Consider the following 23,475-nt stretch of genomic DNA (forward strand, 5'->3'; position numbering starts at 1 on the left):
CCCGTTGTAAAGTGTGTGTGCAAGTTTGCAAACTGGCCTGATGTTTTGTCACAAAAAGCGCAGGCTGTTGAAAGGTTAAGGCGAGCCTTTCTGAATGAGAAACCCACTGTGGCAGATTTGGCTATAAAGGTCCTAACAAGACAGGGGTTTCAGGGAATCAATCTGGAGTTTTAGAAAGAAGCCTAATCTTCAGCCCCGAGTGTCGGGGCCTGAGGCTGGAGCTGAGGGGTGGAACGCCGCTCCCCCCCACCAGGTCAGGAATCCAGCTGGCTCTTGGTGGTTGCTGCTTTGGTTTTTTTCCTTTCTTTTTCTTCTTTATTTTTTGTTGAAAACCTTCAGTCTAGGGCACGCTGAGAAATGTAATTCCCTCTGCTAGGCCCATAGCCTGAGACTTGGGCAAAACAAGCTGGGAGATAAGTAGCATATAAAAAAGGGATTGCACGTGTTGAACGAGAGTCTTGGAGCTGGCCCCGCTTGGGTAGCAGCCTTTCCCGGCTTTTCAGGCTATGTGGTGGTTTTGGGGGAGTCCCCGTTGACAAGTGCCTGGTGTTATGAGCTCTGGTGATTGCATGTGAGTCTGGCCCCTGCAACCAGAGCTCCCCATGTGGGCAAAACCTACTGTCTTGTCCCCCTACCGGGAGTTTTCTTTTGAAATCCTCAAGGGGAAAGAAAGCCCCCCTCTTCCTGCTTGCTTGTGACACCTCCCGGCCTGCTGGGAGCAGAGCAGGACAGCCTCTCCGGGCTGCTGTGGTGAGTGAATGTGGCTGTTTCCCTCCCTCCCCCAGACCAGAAACTACCCAGCTCCTGAGGGCAGAGGGTGAGAGAGCAGCCTACACTGCTGTCCCAGGCAGGGAGGAGGCAGGGGGCAGCAGTCAGCTGGGAGCCTTCCCCTCCCACTCCACCCAGCGCCCGGCTGTGCCCCCTTCTCCTGCCCCTCCTTCTGCGAAGCACCTTTCTCTGTCCTCCCCTGTCTGGCCCACCCCTGAGAACTCAGGCAGACGTGGCTTGAGCTGCCCACCTGCTCTGGCCTGGGAAGGAGATCTGCATCGGCTGCATCTGCCCTTCCCTATGGCCTGGGGCACAGAGACACCCTGGTGCTTCCCTCCTCTGGCCTGTCAAGAAGGTAAAGATCCTCTTTCTACAGTTACAGGAGGATCAGAGGTGAGCTCAGGGGCCAGGAAAAAGAGGGGCACAGAGTGGCTTTGCCTGGGGGTTGCAAAAAGTTGATGTGGGGCTGAGATGGGGACAGCATTAAATGAGATGGGTGCATGGAAACCACAAGTGCATTATTCCATAGGTGACTTCAGAGAGTCAGCGACAGTCTCATATTCAGACAAACGAACCCTCATATACAGAGTGAGCAAGTGAGGCAGGCTCAAACAGAAGTAGACAGTTCAAAAGCTTGTGATAAGCCACTGGAAGGGTGGCTTGTTTTTTATTGTCACAGAGTTCCATCAGCTAGACCTGGGACTTCGGCCCCCCATTGAGCCACCACACGCCTTTTACACTCTTCTGACCAGATGATCTTAGCTCCTGCTTGTAATTAGGAAGCAGTGGCAGCACTTAAGGAAAGTGGAAATACCATCACAAATTGAGAAATTAAAATGACTAAAGTAAATCCCTTGATGTGGTAGTTCCCTTTGAAAGTGCACTTTAAAACATTAAAATGGGTGCATTAAATACTTTTGGATTTTAGGGTGTTAAAAGTTTTACGTTCTTGGTTTATAATATGTTTTTTGCTGCCTCTGTTTAAACCCAACATTTTTCAGTGATGTTTCTGAAGTCTGCATCTCACAAACCCTAGTGAGCTCTGTATTTTGATTTGTTTAGATCATTTTATCACTCTGCTTTTCCATTTGTTTTAGCTATTCATTGGCCAGTAAGCAGGCATGTTCATATGCATTGAGGAATATGGATTTATTTAAGGATGGCCCTAAAATAAAATATAAGCTTTGGCGGAATCTTCTAAATGAAATTAGAATCTGTATAGTGGTCCCAGTGAAAATCAGCTTAAATAGGTAATTTAGGTATGGCCCAAAATAAATTAGTGATGTGCCTTGGTTTTCAGTAAGGTAGATGACATAGAAAAAGAGAGCAAAGATAAAATAGCAAACAGGAGTTACTAGAACTAAGATGGAAATAAAACTCCAAGAACTTAATACACTCAGTCGCCATACCTGGATGGTAAAGGGATTATAAACTGACTATCTGACAGATTTAGCATGTAAATGGGAGCGTCTACATGTTTATTAATGCACCATAGTTACTACACGTTTAGTTTAGTACTTCCTTAACGAAGGACAAACTGAATGCCCAGTAACTACATTTACTGCGCAGGAGCTCTAGCTCATGGTTTTTTTGTCACGGTTACTGTGCAGTAGCCTAATAACACAGTAGCTTATTAGCACGGTTTTTGACTAGCACGCTACTGCACAGTGTTATTAGGCTACCGTGCAGTAAGTGTAGATGCGTCCACTGTAACTTTGGTTGTTGCTCATCCCCTTAAATATGTTTTTGGTGGGGTCCAGAAGGGGTTGGTTCTTGGCCCGGTACACTTTCTAGCATTTTTATCAATGATTTGGAAGAAAATATAAAATTGTCACAAGTATAATTTGCAGATGGTACAGAGGTTAGAGGAGTGGTAAACAATCAGGAGGACAGGCCTGTGTTATAGAGTCATAGAGACTGCTTGCTTACATGCAGCTTCCTAAGCAGCGTGTTTAAATATGGCTAAATGAAAACTCATACATCTAGGAAGAAAGCATGCAGACCATTCTGATGGTGGAGGGTATGGAGGTCTATCTTAAGAAGTAGTGACTTTGAAAAGGATTTGGGGATTCATGGTAGATAGGCAGTTCAGTGGTATGGCCAGTATGCTTAATGTGATTTTTGGATCTATAATGAGAAGGACGCTGAGAAGAAGTAGAGAGATTAAATTACTTTCGTATTTGGCACTAGAGTGACTGCTGCCTGAATATTGAGACCGGTTGTGGTGTCCAGAGTTCAAGAAGGAGGTTGGTAAATTGGAGAGCATTCAGAAAAGAGCCCTGAGGATGATAGAACTTCTGGAGTCGTTTGCTATCGTACTGTTTTCCAGCTGTTTAATTTGCTGATTTTGACCAAGATGAAATTATGGAAAACAGAAAAGTGATAATAGAAGGCTATTTCTTTCAGCAGTCAAAGCCATAACAAAATCAGATGGCTGAAATTGAAGTTAGGGAAATTCAGACTAGAAATAAAGCAAGCATTTGTAAGTCAGGGTCATTAGCTATTGGAAGAGACAACTGTACCAGGGTGTGGGGCCCAGGGCAAATCCGCCTGTGAGGCCTGGACATGGTGGCGGCGGCAGGGGGGGGGGAGTAGCGAGTGGCTGGATGCAAAGCCGGCCTGGCTCTGTGCAGCCCCGCTAGTGCAGGGCCTGTAGCAGGTGCCCTGATTTGCCACCCCCCCTCCCCCCTTCCTGGAATGGCCCTGGCTATTGGAACACTTTACCAAAGGTCATGGTGGATTCTCCCAGCATGCTGCTTTGAAATTGGACAGGGAAGGGGAGGAGTTTAGATAAAAACCTACCACCCTTCTTTTCAGATCAGATTTTCTATTTTGCAGTGCTGGCCTTCACCAGAGGTCACTGTTGCAGTGGGTGAGGGCAAAAGCAGAGCAGACAGTCCCAGCTGCCTAGGTTGAACATTGTACCTGGTAAAAGCCATTTCCTTTCTGCCACCTTGGGTGAGTTGGAAAGCGGATAGACATGCAGGAAGATGAATAAGCATTTGGGTGTGGAGATGCTTTAGCTTGTGAGGGAAGCATGAGCGACTGGTGCCTCCCGAGTCTGGGGGGGCGCCAGATTGCTAACCGGGGTGGGGGCAGATTGCCAAGCCTGGAGCCACCAGCAATGAAACTGGCAAAACCGAAAGTGCACTTCTGCCACCACTTCCGGTTTTGCAGCTGGTGCTTCCAGGGGTGGCACCTGTGTGCACCCCCTGTGCATCGCAAAGGTTGAAAGCTTGAGTGAGGATGGGGAGTAGAGAGTGGCATTAAGGCCAGTGTGGATCTAGGGGAGGAACTGCTGAGGAGAGAGCATGTGGTTCTCCTTAGGAAAGAACCTGGGAATTGACTACCTGGCAATCCCAGTTTAGAACTATTTCATGGCAAATGGAGGGTATTTCCCCACAGCTTGTTGATAGATGGCTCATTGCCCTGCCTGTCAGTAGCTCTGCTTTGCTCCCTTCATCTGAACTTTTCTTCATACTTGCACCTCCTTCAATCAGCCAGTGGATTGCAGTGGTCTACTCCCCTTAGCCAGAGGTATTTTTCTTTCTGCCTTCCAAGATTAGATCCACAAATGGTAGCAGTTAAACTGTATCTTTTACTAGGTGCTGTGTTCCCCTGCGGGTTTTAACCAGGGTCTTTGAAATGATGCTTGCCCTCAAAACTTCTATCTGAGAAACAAAGCTTAATCCAGGAGAAAAGATTAAATTCTTTGACAGGCTTTGTATTGACCACTCCTGCATTCTTTGCTGTTACATGTTTCAATTTTCTCCATATCCCTCTGTAAACTGCTCCTCATCCATGTGTTTTATATGGAACACTTGTCTGGAAGTAAGAAAGCAGCAAGTTCAGACCCGCACTGTAGTCATCTTGCATGTTGAAACCTGCATCTAGGATAGATTGTGAGCTCCTTAAGGCAGGAATGCATTAGCTTTGCTTGCATAATCACACTGTCAGACATCAGGGCCAGATCAGATTGGTTCCTTAGGCACCAAACAGCATTTAAGCAGAATTTAGCTGCCTAAGTTCCAAGGAGCAATTCATGTTGTGGCTGGGAAGCACCAGCACTATCCGTTAGTTGCACTCAGACTGTACCAAACATGCATTCACAGGTAGGTGGTGGTAGCAGTGTTGTCTGCTCACCCAGGAGGCAGGAAACCTAGGCTATAGGCCTTCCTCAGCCTGAGCAGTTTCAAATCCACATCTCCCACATACCAGGAGAGTGCCCTAACCGTTAAGCTGCTGAGTAGAATAGGTGATGGTTCTGTTCATCCAGCCTGTTGAAGCTAGGTCACTCCAATGCCAGCAGCACAAGAGTTGGGCACCAGAAGGAGAGCAATCAAGAGGGAGCATCTGTTCATAGCTCAGTGTCTATGGAAGTTCGTGAAGGAAGTGAGGTGGGGTCCTGGAATTTGGTTTCCCACTGCCAGGGTTATTTCTTTTTTTTAATGCAAATACATAGAAGATCCTAGCAATAGCAGTGGGAACCCTTCTCTCCCAGGGGAGTGTACCATACTAGTTGGGACCTTCTGCTTACTCCAAGCACTGTCTGTGCATTTTACATTAAACAGTCATTGGTTAATAAAAAGGAAATGTCCCTGGAAGCAGAGATCAAAACTTAGGACTCTCCCCTCTAATGGGTGTGCCATAACCACTAGAAAACAAGAGTGTTTCCTATTGTTTGTTCTCCTTTTGGTTCCATATGTGTTTTAGAATTGACTGCTGATAGACCAGCATCAGTGGGAGGGGAGAAGCTACTTCCACCCAGCCAAATATGTAGCCTGGAGGTTAGGGCACCTTCCAGAAAAATGAGAGATGTGTTTGAATCCCTTCTGGCTGAGGTTGGCCTATAATCCAGGCTTCCCACTTCCTGAGTGAGTATGCAACAACCTCTGCTGGGCAAAAAGCGGGCACCACCATCATACCAGTCACAAGAGTTGGGAGTGGTTGTAACACAGAGGCGGGCAGTTATTTGGTCTGGAGGACCACTTCAGGAGTTTCAGCTGTTTTGTGGCGCGGGGAGGGGGTTTTGGCAGGGAGGCAATTGTTTCTATCTGGCCCTGGGCCTGTCTGCCGTGCACCCACAGTGTCAGGGGCACTGGATGAAGCAGGCGGGTGGGTGGGGTCTTCATAGAGACTGGCCTGGGACCCCTGCAGGTTGGGCACGCTTGGATGGACTGGGGCTGCAGGTGGGCAGGGAGTGGGATGGGTGAATGGGGTTGGAGCTATTGCTGGGATAACAGGATGGTGATAGTGCAGGGCTGGGGCCCAAGGCAGAGCTGTGATCTGATCCCCACATGTCCCTGTAATGGGTGCCAGTTCCATGGGCAGGGACGTGTGGGCAGCAGATCGTGGTTTTGCCCCAGGCCTTGGCCTGATGTCACTGCCCTACGATCCTATCCCCACCCACCTGTTCCACTCCTGGATGTTTCTGCCTGCTCTGCATGGCACCATCCCATTCGCCTGGCTGAGTGCGCCCTATTTGTGGGGGTCCCAGGCCGATCTCCACAGAGACCCCACCCACTAGCTCCATCTGGTGCCCCCTGGTGATGGGTGTGGGGGAGACTGGCAGCAGCAGTTGAACATCCTTGGAGGTAATGGCAGGAGCTGTGGGGATGGCAGGAGGCTCCTAGGCCTGGTTATGACTTGAAACTGCACCCTGCTGGGGAAGGAGGGCCTGGTGGGGCTGTCCATGGCAGGGTAGTTCCCCAGAAATGACAGGTTATTTGCCTTTCCAGTGAAAGGCAGGTAGGGATGCCTTATAACCCCAGCCCCCACTACTCAGTGGGTAATTTTGAGTAGGAACAGACAGTAAAGGGGGCCAGGCACACCTACAGAAGCACCCGAGCCCCATGAGGGGGGATGTATGACCTCAGAGGCCCCAGATAGAGAGGGGATAGTAGTGTGGCCCCAGAGAGGGGGCAGTAGTGCGTGTGAGGCCCACACAGAGTAGGGTGCGTGGTGGCGGCCTGAAGAGCTGTGTCAGGAGGGTGTAGAGTAAGGTTTTCATGGGCGGATCTGAAGGGCTGCACCAGGGGATATGCAGAGTAAGGTTGGTGGGCAACCTGAAAGGCTCCACAGGGGCCAATCCCCACAAGAACGTATATGAGTTGCCTGGAGAGGGGCTAGAGGCTGAGTTCGGCTCAGTGTGAGATATAAGGCTGGTGTCCACACGTAGAATAAGCCCTGCGTAGGGGCAGCCTGAAGAGGCTGTGTTAGGCCCAGTTACAGCAAGAGTCGGTAAGCCCGAAGGCATGTGCAGAATGGAAGGCACGGGGCAGGGTAGCTTGAGAGTGGCCCAATGAAGGACGGTATGAAAGAAGCCCAGTGAGAGGGGGTGGGGTGCAAGAGGCGCGATGAGAGTTGGTGGTTCGAGTCCTCACTCTGGCGGTGTGTAAAGGGTGGTGTGTCAGGAAGAATGGCAGAGACCTAGCAAGAGGCAGAGTTTGGCCCAGCCTTAGGTCAGAGCTATCAACAACTTATGATGCCATCTGTGATGCATGGGACATGGAAAGCATAGGTTGGAGACGTGTAGAACGGCCTAGGCCTTGGGCACTAAAAATGGGCAGTCTCCCGCACATTACATCCATTTTATTAACCATCAAGTCGGGGCAGGAAAGGCAGGGCAGACTGCCCTAGACAGGGGGGCAGACCGCTGTTAATATCTGGTCCTGATGTGGCCTCCTGGCACATGCAGAAGGCCCAATGTGGATGCTTAAGGATCTTTGCAGTCCAAAATAGGGGCATCTAATTGAGATTTGTGGCTGGTGGCAAAAGTCCAGATTGAATTGTTCCTTGGAACTTGGTTGCTAAATTCCACCTCAGACTTGTATTGTGTTGGCTGTTAGTGAAGTTCAGAATATTTTTGTTTTTCCTTTTAAGCTGAAGAGAATACTGATCTACCTACCTGTGAAATTATGAAGTTCCAGGTATTACTAGGAAATCTGTTGACCATAACTGTATTATTGCTACAGTGGTATTGTGACATAGAGACATTTGTCATTACCAATGCCAGAAATATCCTTTCTTCTCTCCGTAGGTTCAGTACTATGGCTTGCTGTTTCGCCATGAAGGCTGGCCTCTGTGTGTCCATGAGAAGATTGTAGTCCAGCTGGCTTCCATTGACTGGCGAGCCCTAAAGCCTGGTGACTTCTATCTGCAGGTGGTGCCCTACCTGAAGAAGTCTCCACGAATAGTACTGAAATGTTTGGCAAGGGACAAACATAATGTAGAGGAAGTTGTGGTCCCAGAAGTCTCCTATACTTCTATTTTCACTCTGGAATGGCTGGATTCCATCAATGGAGAACGAATGGGTACAGCACTGGAAAATTGTTTACTAGCCACTGATGATAAAATATTTCGGGTTCCATGGGATAAAATTGTTAATCCTGAATTTATTGATAAACCTAAGCTAATTGAAAATAACATCACTGCTCTCATGGAAGAATCTTCAATTTTGTGCTTTCCAGTGGAGCATCCCACATGCAACTCACCAGCTCCAGGACCTCAAGATTTTCAGGAGCAAAAAGCGACACAGGGCAGTTTGGTTGTTAGCAGGGGAGCCCAGCAATTGGACAGCCCCATTTTCAATGGTAATAGTGCAACTTCTGTGCCTCGGGAGAACTCCGAAAGTGACCCCGAAGGGGAGTATGTAGAGCTTACAGATGTTTTGTTGCCAAGGTTTGGGCCACAGACGGGGTCCTTAACTCAGTCAGTTGCCTTAAATAATAGGACCCAACCCAGAACAAGAGTGAATGTATCTAAGGACAAACAGAGGCATATTGTGATTCGAGACAGTAGTGCATGCTCAAAGAATTTGGTTCATTCAGCACTTATGCAAAATGAGCACAATCAAACAGACGCATTGAGGACTTCTTACTCAGAGGTGCTAGAAAACGTAATTCATTTAGAAAACAACAAAATGATGGGACACAGGGAAATGTTACGAAAAAAACAGCTGGAATCCAGCGTTCCTGGCCACGTGGGGAATTCAGATTCCAGCTGTCACATGGATGCATATCCAGACAGCAATGGAGAGGGCCCATCCAGGCAAGAGGCACAAAGCGAGCACTCAATAGACTGGAGGTACGCAATGTGCAGTTACAGTGATGCTTGTGCTGGAGACAGTGCTGAGTGCAAAACACAGTTTGTAGAGAGTCCTGGGAAAGCAGAAATTGAAAATGATCCCTCAGGTGCAGACACTGGTAAGGAAGCTTCAGAGCAGAGCCCAGGAGCACTTGCAGAGGATGTTACACCTAAGGAGGAGCCAGCGCATTCAAGAGACTCTGGGCACAGTGAGACCCCCGCACGGGGGGTGTCTGCGCTATCGGTCAGAGAACCTTCCGGACCACAGCGCAGGCGTGAGGGGGGCTCTGAGAACAACTGCCAGACCCGTCATGGAAGTGCTGTTCTCCCCCCAGCACCAGCCCAGGCAGCCACACCATCCACATGTACATCAGTATCCTCTGAGATGGCAGAAGGCTGCTCCCATTCACTAGAGGAAATGTCAGGTAAAATTGAACACAGTCACTGCAGTGATCAGCAGGCAGAAATGAGTCCTCCATTAAGTCAGCCTGAAGAGTTGAACCAACGACAGGCGGACCTGTTAAGAGAGTTAAGCTGTAGCACTGAGAGAGTCTGCAGAGAACCTGAACAAACATGCCCTGGGAATGAGAGGCAGAACAGCCATAAATCCTCCTTTGCTGTCAAAGAGGAGATGGAGGGACATTTGTCACAGGACAAGGGACAGGAGGTCAGGGGCTGCACGCAAAAGAAGGCTGAAGAAGCCAAACCACTACAAACCACTGGACCAGTGGAGAGCAATCATCCAGGGGAGCAGCCAGGTAACAAGAGTGGCCCTTTGGATACTGGTTCACAAGCTGAGGGCTCCAACCAAATTGAAATGCAAGTGAATGGAGATAGAGGCGAGGAAGCACAGTGCTGTATGGAAACTCAGGCTCATAATAATGAAGTGAACTTTGGGCTTTTGCAACCCACCAGGGAAGAGGTTGACCTGGATCCTGTGGCAGGGCAGGATTTGCAAGGAAATGAGGAGAACAACGTGGAGTTGTACAGAAGGAGCGCTCCAAAGCCTGGGCGGGAATCTGCGGTTTTAGAAACTGTAGGTGGGCTGAATTGCGATGCAGAGGGTGTGGAGGCCTCATCACCCCCTTCAGCTTTTTCTGATGAGGATACTAATAAGCAAATAGACTTGATTGAAAAGAGCGGTAGCACAAACCTCAACGCTCCGAAATCCAAGCCAGAATCACCTTCTGAAGCTTCATCTCTTAAAAGTAAGTACTGATGCTTTGTGTGTGGGTGGGGGGAAGGGGCACATGTGTATGGGTATGTAGACCAGGGGTGGGCAATAAATTTAGGCCGGAGAGTCACTTAGGGTGTTTTAATGAGCTATTGTGGGCCATGTCAGCACCCCCTCCCCTCCCTCCTCCACGTGCAACAGCTCACCAAAACTCCCCTAAAGTGGCCCTGCCCCAGGGCCCAGCCTGGCTAAGTGCTGTCACCGCCTGGCAATCCCCAGGGCTCTATGGAGACCAGCCTGGGACCTGCACAGGCAGAGCAGCTGGGTAGATGGGATGGGGTCATGGGTGGGTGGGTTATGGGTTGGGCAGGCATGGGTGGGATCATGGGGTGGGATCACAGGGTGGTGATAATGCAGGGCCTGGGACAGAACTGCAGTCTGTTCCTGGCACCCCCCTGCCTGCAGAACCGGCTGCTCATCACATTGGGTGGGCAGAGTGGATGAAAAGTGGCCGGGAGCTGGAGCCCACGTGCTAGGGCAGCAGCCGCCTGGCTGCAGCTTTCCCCCTGCCTGGCTGGGTGTGGTTACCCAGTGTGCGCTACATGCTGCCCAGCATGGTGCAGCAGGGGCAGGAGGAGGAGCTACTGGAGGTGGGGGAAGCCCAGCTGTCCCTGAGCGGCTGCAGCTGCATTAAGACCTGCCCCACCAGGAAGTACTGCGTGCAGGCTTAGGCTGTTGGTGGGAGTAGGTGGGGCTTGGCCCCATGTGGAGCGCTGTGGGGGCAGCCACAAGCCGGATCCAATTGACTGGTAAGCAGGATCTGGCCTGCAGGCTGTATTTTGCCCACCCTGATGTAAACACACACTCTTGCAAAAACTCACTCTGAAAAATAACTATCCTCTTGCGGGGCGGTGGGGGGGATGCAAGGTGGAAATGGCAAATTTAGCTATTTTTTGTAACTCACGCTACATATTTCTATACCATTAGACCAAGCAATAGATATGAAAGGATTCTGTTTACATTCTCCTCAATGGTATGAATGTGTGTGATGAGAGACAACGTTCTTCGGATAAATCTGATATCTTTTCTTAGACCAACTTGGATAGTTGGAAAAACTCTTCTCAGCAAGCTTTCAGGTATAAATGCTCTTCATCAGGCTGAGGAGGCATCTGCAGTTAGTGTTGGCTCTTCCTGGATGGAATGAATAGTCAAGAAGCCAGGAATTCATTCCATCCAGGAAGAGCACACACTAACTGCAGATGTTTCCTCAGCTTGACAAATGGTATTTATACCCAAAAGCTTGCTAAGAAGCATTTTTCCAACTATCCGAGTTGGTCTAATAAAAGATATCAGATTCACCCAAAGAATCTTGTCTGCCTACATCCTTAGACCAACACGGCTACAAACTATATCCCTGCGATGGGAGAGACATTTTTGTCATCTAGAATCATTTGGTCTTGGAGTTACCATACAGTTCTCAAGTGTACTGAGCATAGATATTTTGTCCGGCTCAACACTACAGATTTTTAAGCTCCTTTGGAGCAGATTTTTTATAATTCCATTTTACCAGTGAATTGCTGTAACCTCTTACTCCTCTGATAGTGTGCACATTATAAATACACTCTATAGGAATGTGTAACAATAACATATAATTTAATGTCTGTTTAATATCGATGGCTGGGTTATTTGGGAGGCTGCTTGGGGCAGGAACATCAGCAGCACAGGCCATAGAAAGACAGACAGGCTTTGTAACATGATTTAAAGAGCAACAAATTTGGGCTTTGGTGAATTAGCGAAGGGAGGAAATTGTAGAGCTGAGGACAAACCCAAAATGCCTATCTGCCAGCTGTCCTATGATTAGAGCACAGGATGTTGAGCTTCAGTGCATTTGTTAGTCTCATTTTTTCACTAGGGAAAATGAAGCTTGAGAAAGGTAGAGGAGGCTGAACTCATGTCACACAGTGCATCCCTGGCAGTTCTGCAGTTAGGCTCCAGAGCGTCTGACTCCCAGGCTCCTGCATTAAAGAAACCATCCTCTTTCTCCTGAGAACCAATTATGCAAATATAATTTGAGTCTCCAGCCCCAGGTTACAGGCACACAGCCTATGTTCAGACGGGACAGAGCCAGCAGCATGGCTTTAGGAAGCAGCAGAACTGCAAATCTAGACATTCAGATGAAATCCTGTGGAAAAACTGTGGGCACATGCCATTCTAGTTAGACAGCTCCAAATGAATGAGCCCACATCTGGGGTTGGGATAGTAGAATAAAAGGACACTTGAAAAGCTCACAGAGTCAAATCTAAGGGATTGCATCAGCTGTATTCTGTATTCTAGAGAATACGTTGACCTTGCACAGATACAAATCTAGAGAAAATGATTGATTGGGGGTCTCATGAAGTACAGGAGAGCTCCTGTATTGTGACTGTATTGTATATACACACTCCTCAGTTTCTTTGCTGCATTTTCCACAAGTGAGCCAGAAGACCTGTTTGCAAGCATGATTATTAGCAAGCTATGTTGCAGCATGTCTACACACTTCAATAAAAGTAGGATTTCATTATGTTCCTGTAATTAAGCTACAGTCTTGGCCAATGTGAGGTGGAGAAATAGGTCACCTCTGTACATAGATACAGCAGAGTTAAACCTTCTAAGTCAAAATGCACTACGATAACTGGGTTCCTCAACTGTCATAAACAAAGAAGAGATTGAGATTTTGTGTTTGGAAAAGTGGCACATCAGCAGCTTTGAAAAAATAAAGTTCCCTTTCTCACTGGTAGTTTTCAGTAAAGGGGAATTTCCCCAGATATTGCCACTATGTTGGTGTTCATCAATTCTGACCAGAGACACCCATACTAGTAATTTATTCTCTGAGCCCATTCACTCTGTGGTTTTTTAGTGGTAGGTGCCAGCCTGTAACAAGTATGATGTAGACTTCTGTGCCTTTGGAATGAGGTGGACACTTTTCTACATGAGCTACAAAGCTACATGAGCTTTTCTACGTGAGCTACATTGGGTGGTAGCAACTTTCAGTCTTTGCTATTTGAGGCTGCACTTGACCCAGAGCTGAAAGGCACAGGACTGGGCATCAGAAAATCTGGAAGAGATGTGAGACTTTGCTGCACCCCTTTTAAACATCTTCTAGGTCTCTTCACCTGTGTCTCTCTGTTCCCATCCCAGCAGTCTAAAATTAACTGATTTCAGTTCAGTATATTAGAAAGTAAAAGTGTGAAATTTTGGCTGTCCTACATCCCATGTGCAATGTACGACATTGCTGTGTATTCTTGAATGAACTGCTGCCAGGGATGACCGGCAAAGCTCCTTTTTATTTAAAAAATACATGACTCCAGGACCTTGGACTCTTAAAAAAAACCCCAAACCAAACATACCATGTTAAGAGAGTGTAATAGACTTTGAGGATGGATTATGTTGTCTCCTCTCTACACAAACCCTCCTGTTCGCTTTACTTCTCCATCTTCCTCCTCTTGGTGGTTCAGCTGTATGTCTCATCTTGAAACAGTAATACTGGGTAAAACTAAAGGCAAACTGTTGAGAGAACAAGGGATTTCATTCCCACATTAACTTTTGGTTTCACACTGTCTAGAGCTGAACAAATCCCTGTAGCCCAAGGTTCAGATTTCAAATTCTTTAGCAATGTACCAGGGAGGTGACACTTAGGGTGCTTATGCAAGTTACGTTTTTCATGCAATAGACCCCCTGAAAGTTCTCTACAGCCATTCCATGACACGTGCATAGTTGCAGAGCACTTTTAAAATGGCCAGTTGTGTGAAAAATTAATCATCCTTAAATGAGGTATTAGTTGAAGGCTTTAGAGTGCCTTAGGGAACTTGTGTTCCCTAGGGTTAATTTTTTGCCCGTTGTGGGTAGGGCTGGCTTGATGCCACCCAGCCTCGCCCCTGCCTCACAGCCCCCACCCCCCTGCAGCTACTCCGGCTGGGGTACTGGGGGAGCTGGGCTGGGCTCGTGAGGTGAGGGTGCTCTGTTCTACCCCCCACCTCCAGCTCAGGCCGAGCAAAGCAGACAGGGAGAAGTGAGAAGTACAGAGTTGCTGGCTGGGCTCTGTGCTTCTTGCTTCCGCCTCTCCCGCCCTCCCGGCTGACAGCCTTGAATCTGAGGGCGGCGCAGGGCTGGGGAGAGGGTCTCAGAGGCTGCAGGAGCACCCCTGCCTGCTGGCTAGGAGGGCAAATGCAGGAAGGCTCAGTCCCCCCAGATCCAACATGTGAATGTCTGTTGGGTTGGGGGGTTAGGGTAACGCACTGTTTACATAAAGGTTTATGTAAAACACTGTGAGTTAGAGTGGGGGTCTGAACATCTGTTTGTGCCAATAGGATTGCTCTTCTCACCTCTTAAAATGTTCTCAGTGTCCTGTGACTGGTTGGTGATTGTCATAAACAGTTTGCCAATAGCAATTTCAGGGACTCCACTTTGCATAGCTTTGTTAGAATGAGAGAGAGTAAAAGGGGCCTTTGGCTGCGGAGGTACTGGAATAACTGTTGGTCACCATCCATGGTTTGGGTAGCAAGACCCCAATGAGAAGCTTGTGTATGGGGGTCATATTACATTGAACTAGATTAGTAATGCCTTACCTTTTCGTCACACGGGTCAGATGAGCAGTGCCAGGTTGGTCTGCCTGCCAGATCTGGTCTGTGGGTGTGATCCAGCTGTGTGGACCCAGCCTAGCTGCAAGCCAAAAAAGCAACTATAGCCTGAAATCTTGGAACCCATTCTCCACTCAAGCCAATAAACTCATTGAATCTGGAGATGTCATGTCACCCATAGCATGGAACTTCTACCAGTGGAGCAGGCAAAATGCTGCACAAGAACTGCAGCTAAAGAACTTCATCCCCAACACTGGCTTCTGCCCCTTGTGCTGGGAGTTGCCTCGCAGGGCCTGGACTGCTTCTAACCATCTTAGAATGGGCATTGGACAGTTTAAGCTGAGCATGCACTCTTGGGGCCTCTTTAATGACGTTGGTTGCAGCTGTGGTGCTCAAACTCAGATGGCTGACCACATCATGTATGAATGCCCTCATAGCCCTCCTTCGGGTGCCCAGGGTCTTATTGACATTGACCATTCTACCTGTCATGGGTGACTGGTGCCTCCTGAGTCGGGGGGGCACTTGCCCCCGCAGTGGATAGTCAGCAACCAGGGGGGTCCCCCTGCAGCTGATCCCGCAGACTGGGGGAGGGGGTCCCCCTACGGCCGATCCTGCTGATCTGCAAGCACGCCGCTGACACTTCCTGATGAGCGCAATCAGCCGCGCGGGGGGGGGGGGGGGACGGGGGGGACCACTTCTCCTGGTCCCCCCACTCCCTGGCCAGCGCTCTCAGGGGGCACCAGCACTCTTGCCTGCCCCCCCTGCCTGGGAATGCTGGCTGACAGGGAGTGCACCCCCATGTACCCCCTATGCATCACCACTCCTACCTATTGCTGGCTTTCTAGTCCTTATGCCTCTGACATATGAGTGTGGTGACACTTCTGTCATTATCAGGGATAAGAAAATATAAGATCAGGAATCAAATTTGTCATATCCCAATTGCGCAACTGCTAGCACAGAGACTGGCTTTGGGGACTGGTCCCAATGCTACATATTCTGCAGTGCCCTTTCAATTTTCCAGTGAGCATAGAGCCTGGGATTGCAAACCTGGGCTCCATGTGCACTGATACCAGACAGCACGAGCTGATGGCCTTCCCCTGCCTGCAAGTTTAAATTAATGTCCTGTGCAGCCCCATGCAAAGCTGACCCATACATGAGTTTAAGCTTTGGGGTGGGGGGGTGGAAGGGGGGCATGACATTGATAAATTGGTTGAATGTCTGGCATAATTCCATTTTATTTTGTGACCAACCTGTTCATCATGTGATAAATGGAACATTGGCCAGGAACCCAGAAGATAGTAAAAAGCAAGGTCCTGGCGTTTTTCTCCTTTTGCTCACCCCTGCAGGCAAACCTTGTACCAGATTCTTCTGGGCTCAGACTAATATGAGCAACTATCCCTGGTTTTCTGGGTCTGTCCCAAATTTTGGACTGGTTTTCCTAAAACAGAACTTTCATTCCAAATCTGAAAACTTGGTCCCGGATCAGAACTGGGCAAAGTTCTGACCAGGGCTGGCATTTGCAAATTATGCAGTTGTACAGGGCCTGAGTCAGTCAGGGATCTCTGCTGCTTTAACAGCCATAAAACTGCCCAGTGCCTGTCAGGTTCAGAGCTGCTGTTTAGCTCTCTGTGGAGTGCCTGGGACTGAGTCCCAAAGTTTCCTCCCTGAAGATTGCTTATTTTAGCTCAAACATGTTTGGGCTGTGAGGAGAAAGTGTTAGGAGTTCCCTTCCTGCCCCCCCTTGCAAAATCTGTATAGGATCTGTGTAATGTAGCTGAAAGCGGGCAACCAGGGCATGACCCTTAGTGCTCCACAAAGAGGACTGCTGGAATGGAGGCAGGCAGCTCAAGGCTCTGGCTGCCTAGAGCAGAGTCAGAGCAGAGGGAGTCCCCTTGTCAGCCTCACCCTCCCTCTTTTGGGAGATGTTGCTGGTGAGAAGGGATGTGTCCTGGTCAACAGTTAAGTTAGCCCCTCACTGGACCTGCTGCCACCACCAAATTGCACAGATGCTTTCCATATAACTGCAGTGGCTGTGTGGCGAGGGGAGTGTTAACCTGGCTGCTAGCAATGACACCCCCCATACAGCAGTGTCCTCCCCAGCTTCTTCCCCTTCCCTCCACCCACTCTACATGGCTGGAGCCTTGAGCTTCCTTTCATTCCAGTGCCCCAGAGTGCATACCCTATGATGGACACCTTTGCTGCCCAGGGTGCAAGGGCTACTACCATTTAAGCCTCTGTTTGGGCTCTGGAGAGAATTTGTCCTACCTTGTTCCACGGGCAGACTCCATGAGCTCCTGAAAGAAGAGAGCAGTTCCAACTGCCCTGGACAGGTGTCTCCTGGTCCACCCCATGGGATGAGGTGGCTCTGTGGATTATTAGCCTTCACTCAGGGCTGGGCTGAGTGGCCCAAAATCTTGATTTTTCTGGCTTGCTTATTTGTTTCATGGTAACCAGGGAAAGCAGGCAGTGTGCAAGGATCAGCCTGGACAACCTGTGAGAGAGGGCGCATGCACATGGGGTAGCCTTTTTGTGAGAGTAGAAGCATTTGGATTTAAGCCTGTCCATTTCTGGCTAATCCCGCTGGAACCGTGACCCAGTGATGGTCCATTATGCTGGAGTGCAGGGTTTAAGGTGCTGAAGGCAGCCCACTTACCTTGATATCCACCTGTGAACTGGAAGAGCTGCTGGCTAATAAGATTCATAGTAATTGGGACTGGAAATGCTTTCTACACCTGATTTCGTTGCTGCAGGGCCTGTTGTTCTGTTGGCAGAAGCAGCTGTTCACTTTTCTGCTGTATTGATGCATGGGTTGAGTTTCAACCTGCAAACATCCTCCAATTCTTGAGTTCACACTGAACCCAGCCCAGGCACAGCTTTGTGGGGAGAGAGCTAAAAGGCTGTTTAACTAAGTGTAAATCTACACCTCGCTTGGCACAAGTAGAAAGTTTTCCCCCAATTCTCCCACACCACATACAGCACTTTCTCAATCTACATCACACTGCTTTGTCAGCATGTGTGAAGCACAGGAGAGACAAGCAGTGACAGACTGATTCCTAGAAGAACAGGAACTAGACACTCAGGTGGATCCTTTCTAGGAATCCCCCTCCCCCTGCTTTGTCTTTCCTTCCATGCCTAGCTCTAATTATGGGCAACAGAGACAGGCCTTTTGATATGCCATTCAGGATGGCAGTCCAAAGCCCATCAAGTAGAGCTATAAGCCCACTTTAGTGATGGGGGCCAATAAGGACATATCACTGATTATTGGGACAATAGAAAAATGGGATCAGGAGTGAGAATCATAGATTTATAATGAGTGCATCAAGGGGGGACATCCAGCAGAATATGCCGGACAGTGCTTGTTGGCCTTAAAATGAGTCCAAGGAGCCATTGGACACTGCCTGATGAAACTTCCTGCAGAGATGTGAACAGACGAGATCCAGTAAAGCAGCCCTGCAGTCCCCAGGGGTCCTCCTAGCTAGAGTCTTCTTTCTGCTCAGATAGGCTGCAAGCTTGGCTAGGGCCAGGGGGAGGTTGACTAGGAAGTCCTGGGGCTTGTTGGGACCACAGATGGGGAGTGTGTAAATTAAAAGGTGCAGGGAGTAGTGCAGCCAGAACCTCAGCAGGAGGTTCTGGAAGAGGCAGTGAAGGGTTTGCAGCCTGGTGCCCTGCAGGTAGGTGTGCGCCAGAGTCTCCTACTGCTCGCATAAGGGGCAGGTGCTGGGGACATTTGTAAACCACACCAGCTACACACCTGTGGTGATGTCTCTGTGGAAGAGCCACCAGCTGAGGTTCCTGGTGGAACAGAGATGGGAAATGGGATGCAAAAAAAGCCAGTGATGGACTTCTTGTGTTACGCTATGCAGTGCTTGGGTGAATTGTGAATGTGCTGGGAGAAGGAAGTGGGCTAGGGAAAAACTTGATCTTGGACCCTGCAGAGCTTAGCAGAGCTTTCAGAGGTAAGCTGGGTGCTTCCATAGAGTTTCTAATATAGCTGGTTAGTGGGTTTAAGCTAAAGGTCAGGCCTGGGAGTGGCCTTAGGTAGCATTTTAGTTATACCCTAAATATCTCCACTTTGTCTGTCTGTCAGTAGATTCTGTTTATTTACAGCCCTTGTGATGAAGCAGCAGGAGGGATTGAAGTTGATCATTTAAATCAGCAAGCAGAAATCTTGAGTTTAATGATCACTTATAATCTTGTTTTATATTTATCCTCTTTAGTTATTTTTCTGAAGGAAGATTGATTCTCAGCATTAATGGTAATTGTTAAAATGCTGCTGATTTGCACTTACGCGTAGAGTTTAGATTAAATCTAGTACTACTTTTTTGCTAACAAAGAGGGTAGACCATATACTTTTTTTTTTTTTAATGATACAACTTAGCATAGTTTTGTCCCAACTCTTAAATTTTACACTTTATTGTACTGGAAAATGTTGAATGACATCTATTTCCTAGATTATTTTTTCTTATGATTTGCATTAAGCAGGTTTTGCATGGAATTTGAATTTAATTAAAAATGTAGAAAGCTAGCATTTTAAAATTAGTTTTTTATTTGTAAAATAAAAAAAAGCCAAGAGGAAAAGGACACATAAGAGGAGAAGGATATATAAGAGGAAAAGGATAAAAGTACTTTTTGCATTTTAAATTAACCAATTTATTAAACACCGGAAGTATTTTCTGTAATTAGTGAATAAAACTGGTTGTTTGTAGATTTTAGAACTAATAGATCTCAGCCTTTTACACCTGTATTTCGTTAAAACATTGTCAAGGGAAAACAAGTGTTTTAGTCTTTTAACCCCTATCATTTTGACAGTTTTGAACAAATTATTTATTAAACTCAACTAAACTGAAGTAAAAATATTCTCTGTATCTTCAGGTGGGGCTTTAGCTATCAAAAAGCTAGGTCATCATTTCAACAAACTGTATCCCCAGCAGCTGAGATAACAATGTCCCCAAGTACAGAGGTTTGGCCTTAAAACTTTGGTAGTTATCACGCATTGCTCAAATATTTTATATTTCATTTAAATGGTTTAAATAAGTAATACTAGTTCTTGTGGTTAGAGTTGTGAATTGATTTCTAAGGAGGTTTATTTTTAATAAGAACTAGAAAAGCATGATTTAACCACCCCGCAGAGCAGTTTCCTGACTTCTACTAAGGAGCTACAGAGTAGGCTTCATGACTGTTATCTTTGGCATCTTACTCAATCTGGAGTTTATGAACTGACACCTTTGAGTGGGAATGTGCTTTAGCTCCTGTGTGCTGACCCCATGGGGGTTGTTCTTATCTTACAGGAATGGAAGGGGTGGAAAAGGTAAAAGAAGGAATATGCACAGAGGTGCCAGTGGATAGAGCTTGTGCCCGGGAGGAAAACTCAACAGCTGTTGCTTGCCAAGATTCCACATCTTTTACGTCACCGAGAAGTCCTCAAAGTGTACCCACTATAGCAAGGGATGTGAACCTGGAAGTCCTCATGAGTGGAGTTGCCTGCCTGCCTGGTGAGTAGCTGAGCCAGGTGTGTGGAAGAAAGGGTTTTACTACAGGGCAGCAGTTCTCAGGTGTCCTGATAGTAGATGTGTACCTTACCATTTACATTGGGATTGTGGGGTTGCATGTGATGTAGGCTTTGCATTAGAAGCTTTTCTGAAAACGATCTTAAATTTCTGGCTGACTCTCAATGCACTCTGGATGAAGAGAGGATTGGCAGGAAATGGGGACTTGCATTCTCAGACAGTCTAGGTGACTTGCTCCCAACAAAGGAGCTGGCTGAGAAGATCTCTGACACATTTAAGATGTGCTTAAGTCAGTGGTCCCAGACATTTTTGGACCACCAGATCATTGCCACCCTGCAAATTTCTCAAGAATCATTGTGTATCTTTACCATCAAACATCTAATTGAAACTGCTGTAAAAGTGCATGGGGCATAGTATAACCTACAGACCAGCTGCAGACCACTTACCAAGGCCTCATGGACCTCTGGTGCTCCATGGACCATAATTTGGGAACTGCTGACAATACAGAAAAATAACTTGTGATGGAGGTTGCTATTTGGTGGGGATGCCATTTCTGCAGCTCTGAAGGGAATCTCAGTCTGAGGGAGAGGTAGCTTTCCTTGGAAAAGTGATATTGAATGGATTAAAATAACCCAAACCAGCCCCAGGAATTGAAAGTGCTCAACATAATATTAGATGGAGTGTGAGCTAGGAGACCTATACATGCACACATGCCCAATGAGATGCTAGGAACCTCCACAGTTCCATTGGAAAGGGTAAATAACAATGATGGCATTCATGTTCTTTTCTGTTTTATGGCATTTATGTTCTTTTCAGGGAGAGAGCAGCTGAGTAGCACAGGACAGTTACTTTGTTGGGCAGCAGTAGAATAAGTAGGAGATAGGAATGTTTCACTTTATTTTTCATTAGGGGTCTGCTCCTGTTAGACTTTTTGTGATTTGGTTTTTTAATCATTTCATACCATTGTTATAACTGGAAATGGCATCACTGCTAATGAATTTCTTGCAATGCATTAGACGTGTTTCCCTGTGTATACAGGTAAGTGATCATTGGAGAATAGTGAGACCATGTGATTTAACAGAGGTGATTGCTTCCTTCTGCTTTGTGTCTGGATCCTGCTCTAGGTTGTTGAATAGAAGAGTCTAAGTATGGATTTCTGAGTGGAAACTTCCAAACGCTTTGTTAAATTGCCCTTGCACCTGCCTTTCGGATTGGATGATGTTCAAGCAGTGTCCATTTGGGGTCCTTCATATAATTTTTCTCAGTGTTCCGTAATTCAGAGGCTAAGAAGGATTATTAAAGTGTAACACTAGCAATATCATTTGGCTGAAAGAGCTCCTTGAATAAATAAATCACAGCTGGGACAACCTGTTAAAATCCATCTTTTATCTTGCACCATTGGAATCTCTGTCTTGGGAGCAAGGGTGGGCTGCCTTTCAGCATTGATTTCCTGGTTGCCTGCATCAGAACTGTCTGGCTAAAGTGAAGCGGTTTCATCTGTCCCAGACAGGTTGCTTCTGGGGAGTTCAGGTTATTCTAAGGGCAGTGATCTGGTACATTGTGAATACTGTGCCATCTACATCTTAAACTCTCTGTGTTCTCCACAGATGGGCATGGAATCTCCTGCAAGGCCAGCAGTAAGCTAGGCCTCCTTGTTCACCGGCCTGCCTGAGGCTGAGTTAAATATGATATTTTGGGGGCTTTCATCTTGTGCAGTCCTGGAGCAAAAGCTGAGGATTTCCATTCTAGGGCTATGTCCTTGAACAGGAGCTGCCTGCTTTGTGTGCTGCTACACCAGCTTTCTTCCTTCAGCCTAGAGCACTAGAGCTGCATTTGGTTAGGCACTGTTCTGAAAACCTGCTTGAATTCCTTCCAGCTGACAGCAATCAGCTGGTAAGGTGCTTATCCTGCTTGGGCTTTAAGAGTTCTAACCTGAACTTTAATGCTTTGTGTTCAACTGAATGTGGGCCCCATGTCTTGCTTTTAAGAATGAATTTGGTATGAAAGATATCAGTAGTGGCCAGTAGCAGCACTGTGGCTTCTAGGAGGGTAGGGCTTAGGTGTCTGGCTTGTGTCTCCCAGTGCTGGGCCTTGGGAGTGTCGCAAAGGTGTCATGCTCTTCTCTGGAGGGGTGGGCACTGGGATGTTCCTGTGCAGCCCAACAGCAATGCCATTATTTGCTAGGGAAACCCATGGAGGGCTGTGGCTGGGATGGGCTGCCTTGGGGGTGTTTTTTTTTGAGTGATGCTCAGAAGCTCCAGCTAGTGTGTACATTAAAATAATCTTTTGTTTTTAGGCACTAGAGACAAAAGTGGACACGCTGTGGCCATCATCACAATGAGAAACACGATTTGGTTAAACCCTCACTGCAACACCAGTGAGCTGGTGCGCCTCCTCCTGTACTTACACAGCATCCCAAGGTTGGTGGAACTGTTGGGCCAGGTCAGGTGGTTGGGCAGGGTGAATAGCTCCAATCTTTCCTTGGACCTGCCTGAAGTGTGAGACCTGGGAGGCTGAATGGTAATGAACTTGTTTGACAGACTGAGGTGATGGCTCAGAATAGTCTTAGAACCAAATCACTAAAGATTTGCTGCAAGGGTGAATTAGCCAGTGCTCACAAAGCACTTTGGATCTGCAGAGTGCCATGTGGGCATGCTAAGCAGGAGAATAATGTCTGTATTACTGGACATTTTCAGGTGTTGCCATAAACATAGGTGCCAACTTTGGTTTTTGCTGGTGGGTGCTTGCACACGTAAAAAACAAACAAAATGAAAATGGTGCTTTAATTTAAACTCAGTGTATTCCTGTGCCTAGCCCCATGCATGCCCGGAAGAAGCAACACATTACTTCAACCCAGCTCTGCAGCATCTGTAAAGATTGGCTGCTTTAGTGGGGCTTTTTGGCACTTTTATCTAATAGCTGATTCAATCAGTTTTAGCTAAAAACACAAAAAAGCCCTGTTGAAGTGCCCAATCTTTACAGATACTGCAGAGCTGGGTTGAAATAATGCACTGCTTCTTCTAGTAAAGCACAGTTTTGTTTTGTTTAACATCTGCAAGTAGCCATGGCTGTAGCTTGTGGGTGCTGAGCACCCAGTAATTTTTTTCAGTAGGTGTTTGAACCCCAGAGTGCCTGTGGAGTTGAAACCTATGGCCATAAACCTAGACCATTACACAGTATGCCTTACTAGCTCACAAAGGGGGCTTACGAACTGTGATGGGGGGGATACTGAGATAGCCCTGCAAGGAGACAGTTATGCAGTAGCTCTGTGAGATGCTTCTGAGAGGCAGCCTTTCTGATAACCCATACTCCATGCAGATACAGA

General features: G+C 47.4%; 1 protein-coding gene across 4 annotated transcripts in view; it reads left to right on the forward strand.

Annotated features, from left to right (window-relative positions):
- Window positions 1-23,475, forward strand: part of PLEKHG4 (pleckstrin homology and RhoGEF domain containing G4) — a 185,386-nt gene that overhangs the window by 47,239 nt on the left and 114,672 nt on the right. For 3 of the 4 annotated variants that reach the window (XM_019490982.2, XM_019490984.2, XM_014595358.3), the window contains exons 3-5: window positions 7,808-10,061; window positions 19,932-20,135; window positions 22,447-22,570. In XM_019490982.2, coding sequence (XP_019346527.2) covers window positions 7,808-10,061; window positions 19,932-20,135; window positions 22,447-22,570 — 2,582 coding nt within the window. The remainder of the gene's footprint in view (window positions 1-7,807; window positions 10,062-19,931; window positions 20,136-22,446; window positions 22,571-23,475) is intronic. The other variant, XM_019490985.2, reaches the window with a different exon arrangement.

This window comes from Alligator mississippiensis, chromosome 10 (genome assembly GCF_030867095.1).
Source record: "Alligator mississippiensis isolate rAllMis1 chromosome 10, rAllMis1, whole genome shotgun sequence".
Classification (NCBI taxonomy): Eukaryota; Metazoa; Chordata; order Crocodylia; family Alligatoridae; genus Alligator; species Alligator mississippiensis.